This window comes from Lacerta agilis, chromosome 9 (genome assembly GCF_009819535.1).
Source record: "Lacerta agilis isolate rLacAgi1 chromosome 9, rLacAgi1.pri, whole genome shotgun sequence".
In the NCBI taxonomy this organism is placed as follows: Eukaryota; Metazoa; Chordata; class Lepidosauria; order Squamata; family Lacertidae; genus Lacerta; species Lacerta agilis.
In genome coordinates, this window is record NC_046320.1 from 11,477,884 (window position 1) to 11,492,462 (window position 14,579).

General features: G+C 44.0%; 1 protein-coding gene across 1 annotated transcript in view; it reads left to right on the forward strand.

Moving 5' to 3' along the window:
* CRMP1 (collapsin response mediator protein 1) overlaps positions 1-14,087 on the forward strand; it is a 33,996-nt gene extending 19,909 nt beyond the window's left edge. Inside the window, 12 exon segments of the mRNA XM_033160258.1 lie at positions 2,204-2,284; positions 4,623-4,691; positions 5,714-5,834; positions 9,177-9,333; positions 10,326-10,357; positions 10,360-10,466; positions 10,962-11,132; positions 11,570-11,579; positions 11,582-11,748; positions 12,662-12,827; positions 13,487-13,540; positions 13,543-14,087. Of these exon segments, the coding sequence (XP_033016149.1) occupies positions 2,204-2,284; positions 4,623-4,691; positions 5,714-5,834; positions 9,177-9,333; positions 10,326-10,357; positions 10,360-10,466; positions 10,962-11,132; positions 11,570-11,579; positions 11,582-11,748; positions 12,662-12,827; positions 13,487-13,540; positions 13,543-13,577 (1,170 nt within the window). The 3' untranslated portion in view covers positions 13,578-14,087.
* The last annotated feature ends 492 nt before the right edge of the window (positions 14,088-14,579 follow it).

Here is a 14,579-nt window from a genome sequence, read left to right on the forward strand (position 1 = left end):
TGTTTTCAAGGAGTATCTTCTCATAGAATCATAGAGTTGGAAGAGACCACAAGGGCCATCCAGTCCAACCCCCTGCCAAGCAGGAAACACCATCAAAGCATTCCTGACAGATGGCTGTCAAGCCTCTGCTTAAAGACCTCCAAAGAAGGAGACTCCACCACACTCCTTGGCAGCAAATTCCACTGCCGAACAGCTCTCACTGTCAGGAAGTTCTTCCTAATGTTTAGGTGGAATCTTCTTTCTTGTAGTTTGAATCCATTGCTCGGTGTCGGCATCTCTGGAGCAGCAGAAAACAACCTTTCTCCCTCCTCTATATGACATCCTTTATATATTTAAACATGGCTATCATATCACCCCTTAACCTTCTCTTCTCCAGGCTAAACATACCCAGCTCCCTAAGCCGTTCCTCATAAGGCATCGTTTCCAGGCCTTCTCATGCTTGGAGCATATCCAGAACTTGCTTTAGAATATTAAACATTTGCAAATGCTTGTAAATGTCTAAATGTCTATTTTTGTTAATTATCGTGTAGCTGTGAGGCCTCTGGGCAGGACTGGGACTACAGAATTTGGGGAAGTGGGATTAACCCTTTCCACATACCCTAACACCCCCCCCCCAACTTACCCCTTCCTGGAAGCTGCTGCTAGTCTTGTGAGGGGATCTTCCTCCCAAGGCTTATAGCAGCTTCTGGAAAGGGCTGGGGGGGGGGCTTAGCAGGACAGTAGCCTGCCCCTCTCCCTGTGTGCTGGGCTCCCAGTTCTACTGCACTTTAGAGAACAAGAATTGTGCACATTTAATACTTGCATTTAGCATCTAATCAAGAGTTGGCTTAGTTTCTGTTCTTACTTATCCTCCAAGAAAAAAAAGCTTTGGAATCATTTTAGAAGTTCTTGCCTTCTAATTGTAGGAATCTGAGTTAAACGTGAGCTCCTCATGAAAACACAAACAAGAAAGCATCTACAGATTTTTATTTATTTTTTTAATGTCCAGGTTCCTGTCAAACTTATATTGACACTGAAATAAATGTTGCTAAGAACTGTGGCCGCAAGTTTCAACAACAAAGATACGTTTACTCGTGAGTAAATTCAAATATACGGTAGTATCAATCCTGTTGAGAGTTACAGTTTTAAATAAAGATAATGGTTTCACATTGAAAAGTCTCTTGAAAGTCTTTTAGAGGTTGATGTAAGGGATTCTACGATACGAGTCAGATGTATGATGATGAGACAACTGGAGACCAGGACAGGGCCCTGTTTCGGCGTAGATGCCTTCCTCAGTTCGTTTCCCCCCTCTAAGACGCCACATTTACTCAAGAATCAGAGAAATAGAAATTATATATTTTTTACACTTCTTTCAAAAAAAACGAGCTGAGGAAGGCATCTACGCCGAAACGGGGCCCTGTCCTGGTCTCCAGTTGTCTCATCATATATCATATAAGCCGCCCAGAGTGGCTGGGGAAATCTAGCCAGATGGGTGGGGTACAAATTATTATTATTATTATTATTATTATTATTATTATTATTATTATTATTATTATTATTATCTGACTCGTATCGTAGAAGCCGTTACATCGACCTCTAAAAGACTTTCAAGAGACTTTTAAATGTGAAACCATTGTCTTTATTTAAAACTGTAACTCTCAACAGGATTGATACTATATTTGAATTTACTCACGAGTAAACGTATCTTTGCTGTTGAAGCTTGCGGCCAGAGTTCTTAGTAACATTTATTTCAGTGTATTTTGCAATCAGAACTCAAACTTATATTGACAACATTTACCTAGAAGATGGTGGAATTAGAGCCAAAATAAATGTGATGCTAAATGTATTCTCCAAAGCATATCTGGGTGGGGTTAATTCTTAGGATTTCAGCAGACAGGGAGGGGGAACCAATTCCCCATTGGTGTCAAGCACTGTGTTTCCCTCTTGCTAGCCCCACTTAGTACATCGGCACCAAGAGGGGAATGGGGAATGAAAGACCCACCCCCCACTTCCGTAAGTGGCTCAAGCAAGTTTGCTGATGAGAAGGGATGAGATGAATAAACACAGTGAAATGAAGTTTCACCTTGTTTGGCTGTGGTGCTACCCTAAAATGAAAGGAAATGTGTGTATGTGTGTGTGTTTTAAAGAAGTGGATAAAAGAATTGGGACATACAATAACCTGTCATTGCTGACTGCCCCCCCCCCCCTTTGATACTGTATGCAGCTCTATGAAGCCTTTACTTTTCTGAAAAGTCTTGGAGCTGTAATCATGGTCCATGCTGAAAATGGAGATTTGATAGCTCAGGTGAGAAAAACTTTTCATTTACCTTTATTCTTTGAACTGTCTGATACCCTTGATAGGTAGATTCATTGGGCACAGATGTTTGCCATCTTATCCACCCATCTCATTTGGTTGCAGATTAGTACTGCAGTGTGGCATTAGCAATGGTCATCAGGCCCTCGCAAAATGTAACGAGTGCTGAATGTGACAGGGTGCTGGTTGTGACAGGGAGAGATTGAAAATGAGCCCTACTTGGCGCCATGAAAAATTAAAATAAGATGTAAAGTAATTTATTGGTTCTCGTTAATCTTGAACATAGAAAAATCTACTGATATCAATTGGACAGATGTGCTTAATTGTGTGCTTCAATGGATGCTAGCCTTTCTCTGGATTGGACCGCTTACACTGGGCTGTGTTTAAGCTATGCTGTGATTGCAGAAAGGCAGGGGCGGAGCAAGGTGGGTGCGTTGGGGGAGGGGGGTGACACTCGGCGCCCCCCCACGACTCCCAAGCTGAGCCCCGCCGCCTGGTACTTGGAGGCTTGTAAGGTTGTCGTGCGTGACAGCAGCACAGACGGACTGCGCATGTGCGGCATTCTGTATGGAGTGTGCATGCGCAGGGTGCCGCACATGCGCAGTCTGTATGGGGTGCCAAAAAAAATTCAGCCCCAGGTGCAGTCTGGGCTTACTACGCCGCTGCAGAAAGGTACCCAAAACATGCAGACATTATTATTTGGCACAAAGTTCAGTACTGGGTGCAGATGATGATGATGATGATGATGCTAGTATCAAAAAGAGGTTCTTTATTGCATAACTGTCCCAGAAAGACCTATGTGACAAATAGTTGGTTTTGGTACCAATTCAAGTGCCACCTGGCCTTAGATGTCCATGCTTAGAACCAGGCAGATCTTAAGTGATGAAACAGTCAAGAAGGGAGGCCTTGGAACAGGTGGACATTTTCAAAATTCTGTCAGGCAGTTAGCATGTAGAATCTGTAATAATTATCAGTGCATTTTAGTTGTGGTGGAAGAAGCGAATGGGCCTCTGAGTTTGCCAGAAATTACATTTATTTCATTTTATTTTTGAGTTTTTGTGGTGATATTCATGGCCAGAAACAGTTCCAGCTAAAAGCAAACAACAACACTTTGAGTTGTTCTCAGAAATGTTCTGGGAGCCAACGTAGATCCTTTAAGACAGGTGTTATATGGTCCCAGTGGCCCTCCAAGTCACCCGTCTAGCTGCCGCATTCTGGTAAAGCTGTAGTTTCTGAGTCACATTGCAGTAGTCCCAAGCAGGAAATAATTGGTGCATGTCCCACTTTGTGAGACAGTGTGCAGGCAGGAAGGGTCTCAGCCACCATACCAGATGGAGCTGGTAGACAGCCACCCTGGACACAAAATTAAGCTGTGCTTTCATGAATGGCTGTGAGTCCAAAATGACCCCAAGGCTGCACACCTGGTCCTTTAGGGGCACAGTTACCTCATTCAAGACCAGGAAGTCCTTCACACCTGGCTGCCCCCCATCCCCCAGAAGCAGTACCTCTGTCTTGTCAGGATTCAACCTGAATCCATTGATTGCCATCCATCCTCCAGCCACCTCCAGACACACAGGACCAGGTTCATCACTTTCACTGTTTCTGATTTAAATGAGAGGTAGAGCTGGGTGTAATCTGCATATTGGTAAACACCCAGCCCAAACCACCTGATGACCTTTCCCAGCAGTTTTATATAGATGTTAAAAAACACGAGAGAGAGGATGGAGTCATAAGGCACCCCACAAGTGAGTATTGAGGGGTCTGAGCACTCATCTCCCCATGCAACTTCCTGGACACGTGGAACCATTGCGTAACAGTGCCCCCCCCACTCCCAACCTTCCTAGATGGTCCAGAATGATACCATGGTTGATGGTATCAAAAGCTGCTGAGAGATCCAGCAGAACCACGAAACAACTTCCACCTCTGTCCCTAACCTGCCAGAGATCATCGACCAGTCAACCAGGGTGGTTTCTGTCCCGTGGTGGAACCTGAATCCCGATTGGAAGGGATCCAAATGGTCCACATCCTCCAGACATGCCTGTAGTTTAAAACAATTTAAAAATAAAACAGGCACCTAGCATAATACATAGTTAAAACAGCAGCAGTTAAAAGTATAAATCAGGAACATTATGCAGTAAAAGCAGATTGGAATATCCGAAATCTGTAAACTAGGCAGAATACATAGTTGATTGGATGGTATTTAAATGCTAACAATAAATATCGTTCCTTAACCAACAGACATGACTGAATACAGTGTATACAAGAGACACATATCAGTTGATATATTTGTAACCTATTGGCCATTATCTTTTGCCTATTACCTCCTTAGGAACAAAAGCGTATGCTGGAGATGGGCATCACTGGACCAGAGGGCCATGCCTTGAGCAGGCCGGAGGAGGTGAGAGCTGTGTTGAAGTTCAGTCTAAGGGCTGCAGGAGCTAGGCATTAAAGCGCCTACAATTTTTTTTCTAGCAGAACTAACCAAACCAAGAGAAATCTATAAGCACTTCACATCACTTCATGATTCTGTGATAATAATGCCTTAATAAAAGGTAAAAGGACCCCTGACCATTAGGTCTAGTTGTGTCCAATTCTGAGGTTGCGGTGCTCATCTTGCATTACTGGCCGAGGGAGCTGGCGTACAGCTTCCGGGTCATGTGGCCGGCATGACTAAGCCGCTTCTGGCGAACCAGAACAGCACACGGAAACACCATTTACGTTCCTGCTGGAGTGGTACCTATTTATCTACTTGCACGTTGATGTGCTTTTGAACTGCTAGGTGGGCAGGAGCTGGGACCGAGCAACAGGAGCTCACCCCGTCGCAGGGATTCAAACTGCCGACCTTCTGATCAGCAAGCCCTAGGCTCTGTGGTTTAACCCACAGCGCCACCCGCGTCCCTAATGCCTTAATACAGAACACCTTAATAACAAGATTTTAAGCTGTGGCCTTGAAGCTGATCGCCTGCAAATGCTCCATTGACTTTTATGAGAATATTAAAGAAGAAAGGGGTCGTTCTGGTGACGAACATTTCAGTATAGCTTCCTACAGCAGTTGCTTGCAGTGTGGCAAGCTGATTACATTCAGTTTTTAATGTTTTTGAAGTTGTAGGGTTTTTTTCAGGTACCTCCTTGAGCCATTCATGCCATTTAGATCAGGGGTGAGAAATCTTTTTTTCTGTAAGCAGTATTCTGAAATTGTGTATAGATTAAAATTAAATCTGCTTGTAGAAAAAAGCAAAGCATGAAGTAGCAGGAAGGATTATATGTTTGTAAGTCAGTTGAAATAGGAAGGGGGTTGAGGGATGAGGAACTGTTCAGAAAGCAGAAGAGGAAAGTGGCTGGAATCTCGGAAATACCCGTGTGAAAAATTTGCAAGGTGGCGATGAAGTTACCTTGACTGAATTTGTTTCCTTATTTCAGCTTGAAGCAGAAGCTGTTTTCCGAGCCATCACCATAGCTAGTCGCACCAACTGTCCCTTGTATATCACCAAGGTCATGAGCAAGAGTGCAGCCGACATCATTTCACTGGCTAGAAAGAAAGGTACAGAATGCAGCCTTTCATATCATGTATCTGAAATGTTGGACTTCTAGACATGGGTCCTTGTCTGGGGGACTCTGGGCTCTTGGGGCAAAGGCGAGGCTATAAAGGTAAAGGGAACCCTGACTATTAGGTCCAGTCGTGTCCGACTCTGGGGTTGTGGTGCTCATCTCACGTTAATGGCCAAGGGAGCTGGTGTACAGCTTCCAGGTCATGTGGCCAGCATGACTAAGCCACTTCTGGCAAATCAGAGCAGCGCACGAAAACGCTGTTTACCTTCCCGCCTGAGCTGTACCTATTTATCTACTTGCACTTTGACGTGGTTTAGAACTGCTAGGTTGGCAGGAGCTGGGTCTGAACAACAGGAGCTCACCCCGTCGCGGGGATTCGAACCGCCGACCTTCTGATCAGCAAGCCTTAGGCTCTGTGGTTTAACCACATAGGATCAGGCTATTTGGACTTGCTTCAGTAGTAATTCCGTGAATGAGCACACTGAAGAGAGGACTGTTCTCATCCCAATACAAACAGAAGTACCTTTATCCAGTGCTTTGAGACACCACATAATGTCACTTCTTTTCAAGGTGCTAGAAAGAACAAATGACTCCGTTTTGAACTCCCAAGCCACAGCACAAAGGTCTTCCCCACGTCTGCATATCCGTGGCTTGCTTTCTCATCGCTGGACACCTTGTCACTTGATTGAGTGAAAAGCCTTGTATATGCGGGGAGACCATGCAAACATTCTGTCTGTGGTGCTGGATGAGCGCTGCCTCATTTATCCTTGAAAATTGCTACTTGATACTGCAGTGAGTCATCGAGTGATGAATACCTATGTGCGAACCAGCAGGAATCACTAAGAGGGTAAAATGGTAATGACAGAGAAGCTAAAGGGAAGGACTTGAACTTTGTTGAATGCTCTGAGCTGGTTCTGTGCTGCTTCACATTCCCCTTTTGCAGTGCTCCTTTCTTTTTGGTTCTTTTGGACCACCTCTCTTCTGCGCATTGGTTCTCCTTCTGAACTGGTTCATGTCTTTCTGCATTAAATCAATCCATAGCTCATAGACCTCACCTCTTGGCTGTGCACATGAGAACCATTTGTCACACAGTCTGGCCATAGTGACTGGTCACCTGGGAACTGGGTGAGATGGAGAAAGGGGCCACCAAAATCCCAATAAGGGGTTCTTCCCCCCACTTCCTCTCTGGCTGTGCTGCTTTACCTTTTTTAAGGAAGCTAACTAGCTCTGACAGTCCACTAAGCAATTCTCTATTGACTTTATCAAGCCATGCTTATATATCACATTCTTGCTGTACATTCAGTTTATTCAGATATGCATTTACTTGTGTTTTTTGTTGCATCCCTGAAAGTCAAACAACTGAGAGCATGTCAGTCTGAGCAAGATGACTGAAATGCTGGTTGAACTTGCATATCTCTACTGAAAGTCTGCAGGACTGAGAGCTTGGAAAAGTGAAGGGGCCCATGAACTACTTTGATAATCCCAATAGATAGACTAGCTCCCTGGTGAGGAAATATTTTCTTCTGTTTAAACATGTCTCTCTGGAGCTCTTTATATATCTATAATTTTCCATTACAGATTTTCAAATTCAAATCAATATAACCATAATCATTGACTTCCCTTCCCCCCTCCTCCATGGTTTGTTTAGTTATCCATTACTAGTGCATATTGTAATTACTCCATATATTTTATTTTATCCCCTTCCTCATTATATCTGCACTTAATTTAAACTGGTGAATTTACTATAACCCTGTTAACATTACAATAATTCTTCAAATATTCTACAAACATTTTCCAATCTTCCTTAAAGGCTCTTCTTCCTGTTCTCTTATTCTGTTAGTTAATTTTGCTAATTCTGCATACTCCCATCAGTTTCACCTGCCACTCCTCCTTTGTTGGTGCTTTTCTCTCCTTCCATTTCTGAGCATATATCATTCGGGCTGCCATGGCTGTATAGAGAAACAAATTCTCTGTGGAGCTCTTTCTTTGTTCTTGCCACTCAAAGATAAAGGGACCCCTGACCATTAGGTCCAGTCGTGTCCGACTCTGGGCTTGCGGCGCTCATCTCGCTTTATTGGCCGAGGGAGCTGGCGTACAACTTCTGGGTCATGTGGCCAGCATGACAAAGCCGCTTCTGGCGAACCAGAGCAGCACACGGAAACGCCGTTTACCTTCCCGCCAGAGTGGTACCTATTTATCTACTTGCACTTTTGACGTGCTTTCGAACTGCTAGGTGGGCAGGAGCTGGGACTGAACGATGGGAGCTCACCCCATCGTGGGGATTCGAACCACCGACCTTCTGATCAGCAAGCCCTAGGCTCTGCGATTTAACCCACAGCGTCACCCGCGTCCCCACTTACTTGGAAGCAAAAATAACAAAGAGACTTGTGGAACCTTAAATGCTAACCGATTTATTGTAGCAGAAGCTTTTACAGTCCATGTCTCAGCATACACAAAGTGCTACCCTCAGCTGACATTTGTTGAAGTGGACGATAGTTGTTAGTTGATTCATTTACAATAACATTAGTTTAATTTGACTAGTTTTTACATTGTCTCCAGTGTTAGTTTACAAAAGTTAGGGGAATGTGACCTGTTTATGGGTTGCTGTTAGGATGTTGGCGGTTCCTTAGACCGGCAAACCTAACTTCTGTCGTCTATGCTCAGGTGATCTCTAGGTAAGATTGCTGCAATGCGTTATATGTAGGGCTACCTGAGGATGGTCTGGAAACTTCAGCTGGTTCAGAATTTGGTGTCCAGGTTGTTCACCAGGGCAAGACAGTTTAAGCATATTACACTGATCCTGGCCTGACTGCACTGGCTGCGGATTAGTTTCTGGGCCCAATCCAAAGTGCTGGTTTTGACCCATAAAATCTCAAATGGCTCACAACTGCAATACCTCAAGGACTGTCTCTTCCCATGCGACCCTGCGGTCATCATCTAAGGCCTTCCTTCGTGTGCCTCCCCCATGAGAGATCTAGAGGGTGTCAACATGAGAACATGCCTTTTCTGTGGTGGCTCCCCATTTGTGGAATGCACTCCCCAGGGAGCCTTGCCTGGTGCCTTCCTTCCATATCTTTAGGCACCAGGCAAAAACCTTTTCTCTTTAATCAGGCCTTTGGTTGATTGACATACTATGTCCTTTTAAATGTGTTTGTGGGAGGTGGGGTGATTGGCTTGTTTTTGTCTTATTTTGTATTTTGTGTTCTCATTTTGTGTTTTTATGTTTTGAACCACCCTGTGATCTTCGGATGAAGGGTGGTATAGAAATTTAATAAATAAATAAAAAATAAATTAAAAGGATGGTATAATCAGTTGTGTGTTTCCATTCCCCAAGGTGCTCTTGTTTTTGGGGAACCAATCACTGCCAGCCTGGGGACAGATGGGACACATTATTGGAGCAAAAATTGGGCCAAGGCTGCAGCATTTGTGACCTCACCGCCTCTGAGCCTGGATCCTGCAACACCTGATCATCTGACCTCACTTTTAGCATGGTATTAAATTGCAACTGCTTGTAAACCACCAATTCAGCCAAGGGAGTCCTTGATCCTCTTGGATGTTGAGCTAAAGTGCAGAAGTAATAATAGACAAGTATTTTGATGTGGTTTGATTATTGTCAAGTTTGTTCTTGTTTGCAAGGGAACAGCAAATACTGTATTTAGCTCAGAGTGAAATTAGACATTATGCAGGAGACATGTGACAGCCCCAGCACAGGGGGAGGAGTCTGCTTAGCCCTTTCCCTTCCTAACCTTTCCCTGTTCAGACGGCAGCTTACCCACTTCCCCTTTGACAAGAAAATCGGCTCGGAAAGGAAGTGACAGGAAGGAAAAGGATTAAATAGCCTCATCCCCATCCACTCAAACTGGCAGTCTTCTGTGACTGCTTTTCAGTACAAATCAATCAATCAGTCCATCATCAGATGGTTCACAGGCCTCACGTGGAACATCTAACTAGGTTCTTAGTAGGATGATTGTATAGAGTTAATTTTTTTTTTTAAAAAAATAGTATGTAAACAAAATTGCTGTTCAGTTTCACTTTGCAGGTGGGTAGCCGTGTTGGTCTGCCATAGTCGAAACAAAATAGAAAATTCTTTCCAGTAGCACCTTAGAGACCAACTGAGTTTGTTCTTGGTATGAGCTTTCGTGTGCATGCACACGAAAGCTCATACCAAGAACAAACTCAGTTGGTCTCTAAGGTGCTACTGGAAAGAATTTTCTATTTAGTTTCACTTTGGTTTGCCTTACTGATGCGGTTACAGAGACCTGAAAACACTAGGAAATAGCAATACTTTGAAGAATATTATTGATGTGAATGTGGAAGCAGAGACTGGAGAGGTTAACAGAATTGAAAAGCAGTGGTTAACCATAGAATATACATTCCCGAATGAATGTGTGTCTCTAATAGCTAGAAACACAAATGGTAAGCAGCCCACATCCTTGCCTCTAGCCTTTAAAAATATTTCTGTCTCCTCTCTCTGTTCCTTCAGTGGTGACCTGCAAGTGACTGGAAGTGCCCACTGTACTATAGCACAGCCCAGAAAGCGGTTGGAAAGGACAACTTCACTCTGATTCCAGAAGGAGTAAATGGAATTGAAGAAAGAATGACCGTGGTCTGGGATAAGTGTGTGGTAAGCAAAGGCAACTGCTGCTCAGAGATTTCCAATCTAACTCTTAGCTAGAGGGGCTGGGGTCAGCGGGACAACACCCAGGGCCTTTTATTTGCACTTCACACACCGAGGCCTCAGGACCCACAACTCCGCCAGCCTGGGCTGCTGTAATGCTCTACTATGACGCTGGGACTGCATTTAAAGATGTTCAGGAAACTTCGTTTTTGTACAAAGTGTGCTGCCAAAATGTTTCTGGGAGACGGAACCTTTGCACACCTCAATCAGTGGCACTAGTTACCAGGGCTGTCTTAAGCATATGTGGCGCCGGGGTGCAAAAATCCACCCGGCACCCCCCTCCCAGGTTGCTCAGTCCCAGGCGCACAGGGGGTGGAGCTGGCTGGCCGCCTCAGCATCTTGCTGGCTCAATCGCCCCCAAACACGCAGCACAGAGCCGCCCCGCAGCAATGCATATACCACTCTTCTTAAGATATGTTACTCATGGAAAATTTATCTTAGTCTTCAGGTAAGATGGATGAAAACCAGTTTGTTGCCATTACTAGTACCAATGCAGCCAAAATCTTTAACCTCTATCCGCGAAAGGGTAGAATTGCTGTGGGTTCGGATGCTGACATTGTGATCTGGGACCCAGAGAAGGCGAAGACCATCACAGCCAAAAGCCATAAGTCGGTAAGAGTAAAAGCTCTTCAATTTTTTTTTTAGTACTACTTAAGGCACTATTGCTGCAGGCTGTCAAAAAATACCCTCAACCACGGCAGCACAACATGTGCACAATTGCTCCAAAGATACACAGGCAGTAGGGCTGACCCACCTGTGAGGCGGGGTGAAGCACCCACCTTGGATGGCAGAAGCCCCCAAGGCGGCACCCCCTGGCAGAAAAACGGCACCAGCTTCTGTGCCAATTTCCGGTGAGACTTTGCCGAAACCTGCCATCATTGCTGCCACTTTGTGCCACCACACCATGATGTTTTAATGGTTTTGACTCCCTGATAATTAAAGAAAATTAACTGTCATGTTTAACACCTTCTATAATTTAATGTAATATAAATCATTCATGCCTATCAATAAATGAGAATTAACTGCATGTTCTGGTCTCCCCCTTGCAGGCTGTTGAATATATATATTTGAAGGCATGGAATGTCACGGTGCCCCCCTCATAGTCATTAGCCAAGGGAAGATTGTGTTTGAAGATGGAAATCTCCATGTAAGTAAAGGAATGGGCCGTTTCATTCCCCGGAAGCCCTTCCCTGAATACCTTTATCAACGCATCAAAATTAGGAATAAGGTAGGTTTGTATAGATATCCAAACTTGTTGTTGCTAATCATTTCTATAACATGTTATAATGTACAAATGCTTTAATATTTATATATAGAATGTCATTTCATGTGGCTGAGCCCACCCAGGGATGGCAATGGGCAGGATTCCTGCATTACAGGGAATTGGACTAGATGACCCTTGGGGTCCCTTCCATCTCTCCAGTTCTGTAATTCAGAGAGAGCAATGTGCCTGAGGAAATAGCAGTGGCTGTATCATTCCTGAGATCCACTGCCCAGTTCCAGTCCATTTTGAGACATGAGTTTTGCCATTGTACATGTGAATAAAAGTCAAATAAAAAAAGAGAATGCTGTCTGAAGCTATGTCATTCTACAGGGTTGGGGGACATACTGAAAATGATCCATTTGTCATTTGTGGGCCCTCAGGGAATTCAGGTTGGCATACCCAGTGACTGGCATTATTGTCAGTGCCCACTCTGTCTTCCATTCTTAGCAGAAGATGGAAGGAGCTTCTCTCTGTGACCAACCACAGTGCCAATAAGGGAGAGGGCAGGCTTTCACCACTTCGTGGTCCTTTTTGAGATGTGGCAGCCATTTTGTGCTGTGCCATGTTCCCATGGCAGCCATTTGTGACTAGTGCCCAATGCACCTTTTCAAAATGCCAAAGGGGCCTTCTGGCCCAATTAGGCTGGCAACCCTCTCTTAGATTGCATGGCACTTCACTTTTAGGTGCTTAGAAAATAGTAAATCTTACGATGTGCACATCTTCCCACTTTGGGAGAAGATGGAAATGATGATGGAGGAAGTGGGACTCAACAACCTTGCTCTGCTGCATACATTTTTGCGTTGATCTTATGAGTGAGGTGGGTGGGTCAAATGCCAGGCCACTGAAATGTAATTGCATTTCTGTTTGTGATATGCAGGTAACAGAATTGCAAGGTGTCTCCAGAGGAATGTATGATGGGCCAGTCTATGAAGTTCCAGCAACACCAAAATATGCAACTCCTGCACCTTCCACTAAATCATCTCCTGCCAAAAACCAGCCTCCACCAATCAGGAACCTCCATCAATCTAACTTTAGCTTATCAGGTGTGACAAACTATCAGTATCAGCAACCTTTAAAAAACAAAAACAAAAAGAACCAGGGTCCACTGCAGAGATTTGCTTACAAATTCATCCACCAGTAATTTAGTAAGGACCAACATTGATGACTTACTGGCAGAAGAAAGGAGGAGGTTTTCAGTGTAAGGGGAAGCCCAGAGGGAACTGCGGCCTTGTGATGTGCTGTACATGTCTCTCGGCATTTCCAGTGCTACACCTGCATGCTCAGGTCTGGATGAAGGATGCCCATTCCCGGCAGTCTTGTGTGCAGGTGTAGCTCAAAGACAACTGCACAGAGGAATCCACACTGGTTTTCTGTAGATGGACCCATGCCTCTACTAGTGCAGTAGGCAAATACCCATTAGCCTTGATGAAAAGTTACAGCAGAGACTTAGGATTCAGTGTTCGATGAAAATTTGAGCACTGTCGCTTCAGAGTGCCATCTCCTAAACATTATGTCGCAGAGGTGTAGGCCTACTTTGTAAAATCAGTATTTGTGCGGGTCACGTCTCATTTTCAGTTTAAAAGGGTACGATGTTTAGCTCATATTAAACATTTGCAATTACTTGTGCCATTGATTTCTGAGTAAATTAAAAGTCTGGAGAAGCTATTGACTCTCACCTTGTTTCTGGATTGCTGTTGCACAGGTGCTCAGGTAGATGATAACAACCCACGTCGCACTGGGCATCGCATTGTTGCGCCTCTGGTGGCCGCTCCAATATTACTAGTCTTGGATGAACTCAGATGGAAACAGAAACCAAGAATAAAGGCTCATAGGAACAATATTATTTCCTTTCTATGTCTGTGTTGTTGATCCCACACTTTTATTCGGTATTGTGTGTGTGTGTGTGTGCGTGTGCGTGTGTGTGTGGAAGGGAATCTCCTCCTCCTCCCCAAGAAAAGTGAATAGAAAGAAGTCATCATTGTGTAGCGTGTTTGCTTGGAATAAATTGCCTCACAATTGTGCTTTCATACCTTTGCCACCTTCTAAAGCATGGTGCTTCCATTTCTCCATTAGTGATGGATGCTTTTAGCTTTGTCTCGTAATGACCCGATAGTTCCTTTGCACCACCCACCCGTTAGCCGTGCTAGAGTAGTTGATGCATGTTACAGTTTGTGAGTGAGTCCACTTTAGAAAGAACATTTTGCCAATAATTACCATGATGCCAAGGTAAGAAGGAAGACTGGTTGTTTTTAAAATATGCAGAATAGGACAGGAGTCTTTCTTTAATTGTTATTTTTTAATTTTTAAATCCCAAGAAACCTCAGTAGAGGATGGCGCAGTCTTTTTTAATTTATTAAATCCCAAGAAACCTCAGTAGAGGAGGGCCTAGTGGCTCAGACCCACTTAGTACATTCCAAGTCTGTGACTTTGATTTTAGAAAGAGCCATAATTTCCACATAGTGACGCTGTTGCCATCTTGTTCAGGGGATTTCTACAACTGGCCAGTAGCGCTCACCTTTTGCATGAAGTATTTGGTACTTATAAAGAATTCAATTTGCTGTTGGACTTTAATGTTTTTGTAAAAGTTTTTTCTCCTTTATAAATCACTTTCATTTTTACTTTATTATAATGTATCAGATCTGCTAGTTGTGGTTCTTTTTTTTTTTGAATTGAAGGCTTGTGAAATAAAAGATGAAATGAAATGCTTTGCCCTCTTTTTGCTTCCAGTTCATAAAGCTTCTCATTCAGGGGGTAAGCGGTTGGGGGCCACAGTGTGGGGAGATGGGAGGGAAGGA